General features: G+C 34.4%; 1 protein-coding gene across 2 annotated transcripts; it reads right to left on the bottom strand.

Annotated features, from left to right (window-relative positions):
* Positions 1-214: 214 nt before the first annotated feature.
* LOC132608950 (aldose reductase-like) lies at positions 215-5501 on the bottom strand. Of its 2 annotated transcripts, XM_060322768.1 has the most exons (8): positions 5163-5497; positions 3358-3408; positions 2787-2860; positions 2588-2675; positions 2298-2504; positions 2148-2219; positions 1365-1601; positions 215-552 (listed from the first exon to the last, which is right to left on the bottom strand). In XM_060322768.1, the coding sequence occupies exons 1-8, from the start codon at positions 5301-5303 to the stop codon at positions 463-465; spliced, it is 960 nt and encodes a 319-aa protein (XP_060178751.1). In that variant the 5' UTR covers positions 5304-5497; the 3' UTR covers positions 215-462. The 2 variants fall into 2 exon arrangements, with proteins under 2 accessions (XP_060178751.1, XP_060178752.1); XM_060322769.1 differs by lacking the exon at positions 3358-3408 and having other exon boundaries at positions 5163-5501.
* Positions 5502-7242: the final 1741 nt, after the last annotated feature.

Here is a 7242-nt window from a genome sequence, read left to right as displayed (position 1 = left end):
AACTTATAAGGTGACCAGATAGACACTTAAACTTACTCAAAGTGTATTTTTCAATTTTTTCAGTTGTTTTGAAAACAAAAACTATATTTTTTAAACACTCACAATTTTCATGGCCAAACAAGCCCTAAATATATCACAAAATATTTTTTTTAAAATACAAAAATAAAGCAAACGCATATACATGAAACTATAAATGTGCACTTAAACCAATAAATACTCGCTAATCGCAATTTTATAACTTTCAATTAACTCGATTTTTTTTTTACACTTGAATAATTAAAAAACAATAACTTTAACCAATAAAAAACCTTAAAAAAAGACTTCAATTACAACTCTACTTCCTTTCAAACATGGTCCCAATAAAGAGCACCAGTTTCTTCAACAAAAGAGGACTCAATAATTTATTAGAGGGAGAATAAATTATACATATTACAAGAACGCAGTTGTAAACTAAAGGAAAACTCAGACTTCGTGGTCCCAAATATCTGCAACGCTTCTGAAAGGCCCATCAGTCTTGTTCACGAACAACTCTTCCCCATCTAGTACTCGCATCTGCACAAACGAAGAATAGTAACTTAGATAAATCCTGCATTTTTTCTATCAAGGTTCACGTATGGTCACCAAACTATATCCAATATATCATTAAGTTCACAAAACTCTCTTTTGCCATATTTCCATCATGGAAATTTACACACTACACACTACAAGTCTACAGCATTACTTTCATAAAAATAACTACTTTTTTGTAACATTACAATCAACCTTTACCCACCATAACTAAGTCCATGCTAATTTAGTCACAATGTCACTGGATTTTAACCATTATATTAGTAAAGTCAAAAAACTATTTTTGACTATACTAGAGAAGTCACAAATATCATCCACTACAATAGTGAATTCAACTTGACGGATAAGTTTTCTTCTTATAGTGAGTACTGTTATAGTAGGTCAAATTCAATTACTTAAATGTGACAACAAATAATTTTGTAACTTCTACTGTAAATGTAAAATTCAATAACTACATGGTAAATTAACAGTGCATTGACATATAACTTTCCTCAAAATTCAACACTTGATACAAGTGAAACCAACAGGCAACATTGTAGTATGATGCTTAAAATCTACTAGTCGGTTCAAAAAAGAATTAACTTGAATTAACTTTCTATATTTAGTAACAATTTAACTTTACATTTTTCAATTTTACCTTCTATGAAATGATTTATAGCCACATATTTCTTTAAGGCTTATTTTTTACCATAAGTTTCAAAAAGTTCTCTTTTTTCCTCAAACATTATATCCAGTCAAGCACTATCACATAAATTGAAATAAATTGGGATGGAAAGAGTAAATGACGAGAAAACTACCTGATCTGGGATATCAGAGATAGCTTTGAAATCTAGCTCTGGAATTTCCCATGAGAACACTTTAATGTTCTCTTTGATTCTTTCAGAATGATCGGATTTAGGAATTGTACTTGTTCCTCTTTGTAAAGCCCACCTCACAAGCACCTGCCCTGGGGTTTTATTTAGCTTTCCTGCTACCCTCTCCACTACCGGATGATGGACAAGATCAACTTCTCGTGAACCTAGAGGTGAATATGCCTGACATACATCGATAGTTAATGGAAATGCATTAGGTGGCACCAATATTGGCGGATGCAACCTTGTTTATTGGGTTAAACTGACTCAATAACTTCAGCACGTAGCATAAATATGCATGAAAAACTAGTAATTCTGAATGTACAATTTCAGAAGTGCAATAAAATCAATAAGAAGACCTTAAATGTTAAACTCATCAAAGTATTAAATTCTGAATTCCCCTCTAATTTTATGCTCCATGAAACATAACAGATGACAAAAGGTACATGTAGAATGGCTCATTCCACCACCTTTATATACCATTGGCCCTTTGTAGGCTCGAGCGAAATTATAAATAAACAAGATTATTAGGGGTTCAAGATTAGATATACAAGTACAGAGGTAAAGTATGACGTTTCTAGTCCATTACACTTAAGCTTGTTAGCTACCAAATCATGTGTAATTTCTTTTACTTCAAACTTTATTCTACAAAAGGAACATAACTTAGGTCCAATATCGATCCTCTTTACACTGTAAATATATGTCATGCACAGAGCTTCAGTTACTTACTGTGACGTGGATTTTATTCTTCTTGCAAGCCTCCAACATCTTTTCATTTCTCCATCCAGGGTGCATCTCCATCTGAGCACGGAAGATCACCATAAATACAAAGAAAAAGAAAGAGGACCATTAAGTGAAATACAAGAATATCTAACTAACCTGGCATACAGAAGGCACTATCTGGGCAATATCTAAGAGCTTATTAAGTTTTCTGACTGTGAAATTACATACTCCAATATCTCGTACTAGTTTGTCTGTCACTAACTTCTCCATTTCTCTCCAAACGCCTTCATAGTCAAAGTCGGACACCTCCCCTCCTTTGGGAGGTCTGCTCGCTCCGTCCTTTAGACGGAAGGGCCAATGGATCTTCAACATAATATGTTCAGATTCCTTAATTAGATTTCAAGACTACAACAAAATACCACAGAAAGACGGGATTGTGAAAGTACCAGGTAGAGATCAAGATAATCCTGTTGCAGTTCTTTGAGTGTCTTCATCAATGCGGGTCGAACTCTCTCTGGTGATAAATCAGTACACCTAGAACAACCAATAAAATCTCCTTATATCCACATATAATTTGTTTAAATGCACATTGAATGTAAAATACTACAAGGGATGCTAAATAAGTTAGCATAGTTTCTTTAATACCATAGTTTAGATGTCACAAACAAAGCTGATCTCTCAAGTCCTGCCTGTATAGCCGCCTGGATTCCATGACCAACCTATAAGAACAAAAAAGATGTAATTGTTAATGACAAATAAGACTGTTAAACATCTGTTTAAGCTGATAAAATTTCGTACTTGCATGTCGGTTTTGGAAACTTCAGTTCTGCAACATTCTAAACTATGTGTAGGACTAACAACATTCTAAACTATGTGTAGGACCTTACTGTAGGCAGATCCAGAATTTAATTTAAGCTCTATGAGTTTTAAGGTTTTTAACATTGAACACATTGTATTTCTAGAATTATGGGTTCAGGCCTACTATTTGTTGCCATTTTAGCACTTTTTACACACAAATTTATTTTTCGACTAAAATATACTGGGGTCAGATGAACCCAGCAGCAATACTCCATCCATCCTTGTTCATGAATCATAAGAAGCATTTGTAGGCCTCTTTTTCTATGTGCTTCTGCCTGCATGCTAAGCAACTTGTAGAGAAAAATATTACTTGGATATAGATCAACAACTTAAAAGAGAAATCACATATGAAAAGAACCTCATCTTGGATTCCGTACTCTGCCGCTGTGTCGACATGCCTGTAGCCAGCCTGCAGCGCCAGTCAGAGCATTCTCATTAAAAAAAAGTTTCCATGATCATCAAATTTGTAATCAAGTTATATTTAGATTACCACCTGAGAACCGTTCCTCTGGAAGTAGCTTTATGCCTTTTTTTTTCCCCTCATAAACCAATTATCTGAGAGATCCTAGACCATGTTTTTTCTTTCAAAGAACAGGTTCTCGGGAACATCTTATGAAATTTTCAATTATGGCCAGTTAAACTGAGACATTCCACTATGATGATGCCAAATGAAACCACTAGAAACCACTAAAAATTTAAGGAACGGAATAGATTGCCCATATATCAAAGTGACACAAAACATACTATCAATCCACATATTGGAATTCTGGGTTAACTCCACACATGAACCCACAAAAGCATGGTGTGGGACACTAGCAATCACTTAAAAAAATGTCAATGGATCATAAACGCCCTGAATTAAACAAGGGGACCAACTACCCAAACTAATAAAGATTGCATCCAAGGAAATATTCAGTGGCTGTAACTGTCCTAACATATGTATAGTTTAAAGAGTTCAGATATAATTCTAACATTATGTTATAGACATAATTTTAAATAAATATATAGACATAATTAAATAAATATTTGACATAATTTAAATAGATAAAAGCATGTTGTGTCTAACAACTAAAACTTTAGCTTTACACACTCCAAACTCCAAACACATTAACCCTAATTTCCTGCAGGGACTAAAATTTATGTTTTTATATAAAACTAGTACTCCCCTGTTTCAGTTTAGGTGTCTTAACATAAATATTAAGTTTGTGATGTTGAACTAACCCAGATAGATAAGAGAAAATAAAAAATACCCCTTTATCTCATAGTACTCTCTCAATACATAATCTAATGTTTTGAAATATTTAGGAACTCCTTAATCCCTAAAATCACACTATCACATACGTTTAAGACCACAAGTTAGAAGAGTATTTTGGTATACATACATCTTTCATTTAAAAGCACGAAATTCAAGAATCTTTCAAACTTTCTTAAACTTCATGTTTAGTCAAACAAATGGTGTGGTTTTGCTAGGGAGGAAAACATTTTCCGGAATATGTTTACCCATCATTTTTGGTAGGACAAACATTTTCTTTCAAAAAAAAAGTTCCTTAAAAATGATAAAAATGACTTCAAGGAAACCAAGTTCCCTAATGAAATTCCAATTATTATCTCCTCCCCACCCACCCCGCCCCCACCCCATCCCTTGACTATCCTACCCCGCCACCCCGAACCCCCACCCCCATAGTGTTGCTAGATCAGATATAAATGCAGTATTTTTAAATTTACTTACCAAACAATAGGTAAGAAACTCACTTATTTTCCAAGAAAACATTTTCCATCATACCAAACACACCCTAAAAAACATAAATGAAACAGAGGAGTATAAATAAGTGCTTACTCATTTTTTTCTTTTATGTTTTTAAAAAGAGTTTGAATTGATTGTCCTATCATATTTAGTTTTGAATTATTAATAAATCTTTTAGTAAAATTATCAGTTATGGTACAGTTCAGTCGAATCAAACAAGAAAATTGTTATTAAATGACTACAAACAATACAGTCAACCCAATCAACATTACTCCAACAACACAATACAATACATCTATACCATACAAAATGAAATTGTAAGTACCATCACTACACATGATAAATGATTTCAGAGAAACAATCCTTGTACCCAGCATAAATCAAGAAAACCAAAAAGAATAAGAGCAGAGAGCAAGTACCTTAACAATAGCAGTAAAAACATCGTCCCTGGCATTATGAGCTCTCCAAGTGCCCAAACCAATAGCAGGAATCCTGTGACCACTTAACAGCCCAAAATCCCCCACTTTCTCGCCTAGTTGGTCTATTGTCATCTGAGCCATCTTTTTCTTCTTGATTTACCTATCTAGTTTTCACTACTTGGGACTTTCAGCTCTATCTAGTTGTGGAAATTTATATGGCATGGGAAATGGAGAGGCTGAATTAAGGAAAGGTACACGTAACTTTGCATGTTGTGACACGTTCGCACTTGCTAGACGTTTTTGAGCGTCTTTGGACACGTTCGACCGCTCTCTTCTTGCCTTCTTTTTCTCTCTCTTTTTCTCTTTTCTAAACGGGAATGATCGAGAAATTTAATAGATGAGGAGAAGCTTCTCGAGAAAATGAACTGTGGGTACTTTTAAAGTGTTAGAATTAACAAATTATGATTCTGTTAATTAGCTGTGGTTAAAATTCAGAGTTATAATCTGGATAGCCAGGCAAATCGATTATTATATTCACTCAATTTTATTTTATCTTTAAAAGTCACTCAATTTTGCTCAATTGAATTCTATGGTCATTATGTAATTTTTCATACCTATTTAATAACGTGACAGTTATAAATTTTTAGAAAAAAAATATTAAAATATTAAAACATTAAAATCAATATTTAAATTTATTAGATCCAATTCATTCTAAATCCGACCCGCTAAATTAGTTGATTATATGAGAGATGCCTTTAAACTTTAATAACATTTAACTAGAAGAATCATAATGGTTCTTCAATTCTTAGACAAAAAAAAAACAGATAAATTATAGGTGTATTAACTTTGTTATTCCTTAATGGTTTCAATACGTACTTACTAACTTAGATCGTTCTTATTTTACTACTCCCTCCTTGCAAAAGTAAGCTTCATTCTCCTTTATCATATTCTTTACTCTTTTTACTATATTTTGTTCTAGTGTTAATGTTTGTGCTTGTAACGATCCGTTTGGTCGTTTTAGACATTTTACTCTTTTTTCTCAAAATACTTTTTCCGCAGTCTCTTTTTGGTATTTATGACTTGCAGGGATGGGTGGCGCGGTTCCCGAGGCTATCGGGCGAGTCTTGTTTGGTTTTGACGATTTTAGAGTATTCTAAGTTGAATAAGTGAGAAAGAGTTGACCAATAGTTGAGTTTTGGGAAATTGCATCCGAAATCGAATTCTGATAGTTTTATTAGGTCCGGAAGGTTATTTTTGACTTAGTTGAGCCTTTGGTTCGGGTCTCGAGACGTCCGTTTGGGTTTTGGGTTGTTGGTTGGAAATGTTGATTTTAGTTGGTTGGAGTTGACTTGGATCAACACCGGGTCAATGTAACCTCTTTCGGGAAATCCAAGTGCGCGAGTGACTTCGTAGCGTGATTTCTGATGAGTTAGCGTGTTTGGTTGTGTTCATGGGGTTCCGAATAAGTCTTGGGTGTTGGACCGGACTTAGTGAAAACCAGAATTTTTTGATGCTGGTGTGACCGCACTTGCGGGGTTTGGTCCGCAGGTGCGAGAAAACGTGGGTTTGGGGAGGGCCGCAACTGCGAACTCTTCCCCGCACCTGTGCATTTTGTACTTTAAGTAACGATCGCATCTGTGGCCTTTTCTCCACAGGTGCGAGCCAACACCTGAGAGGAAAGGTCCGCTGAAGTGGAAATAACAGAGATGAAACCCCTTTTCATTTTCAAAAAATGAACTTAGATTTCATGAATTCATATTTTGGGTTGAGAGCTCTTGTGGAGGCGATTTCAGGTGTTTTAGGCTTCAATTCTTCTTGGGGGTAAGATTCTAAGCTCCAAATTTGTATTTTCCGGTAGTCTAATTATTTATTTAACCTTGTAATTATATTGGGTTTGTGAAATTGAGGATTTTAGCCCTAAATCCTAAGAGAGGATTTTTCTTGAAATTAAAGATCAATTTGATGGCTTTTTAAATGGGGTTTTTTGGATTTAGACTAGTAAGGCTTTGGGTAAACCATTTTTCAATTAAAATTTCAGTTTTGCCCTTGTGTGCCCGGGTCACTTTTAAGGTCAATTTAG

Source organism: Lycium barbarum, chromosome 9, assembly GCF_019175385.1.
Source record: "Lycium barbarum isolate Lr01 chromosome 9, ASM1917538v2, whole genome shotgun sequence".
Lineage (NCBI taxonomy): Eukaryota > Viridiplantae > Streptophyta > Magnoliopsida > Solanales > Solanaceae > Lycium > Lycium barbarum.
This window is presented reverse-complemented; position numbering and strand designations above follow the sequence as displayed.

What these genes read in the sequence shown, in the direction of transcription:
- LOC132608950 (XM_060322768.1), bottom strand. Translation starts at nt 5,303, where the DNA reads ATGGCTCAGATGACAATAGACCAACTAGGCGAGAAAGTGGGGGATTTT. An exon ending in TTTGTGACATCTAAACTATG is followed by an intron (nt 2,676 to 2,786) that starts GTATTAAAGAAA and finishes TGGTTGTTCTAG; the next exon opens with GTGTACTGATTTATCACCAG. An exon ending in ATTATCTTGATCTCTACCTG is followed by an intron (nt 2,505 to 2,587) that starts GTACTTTCACAA and finishes ATTATGTTGAAG; the next exon opens with ATCCATTGGCCCTTCCGTCT.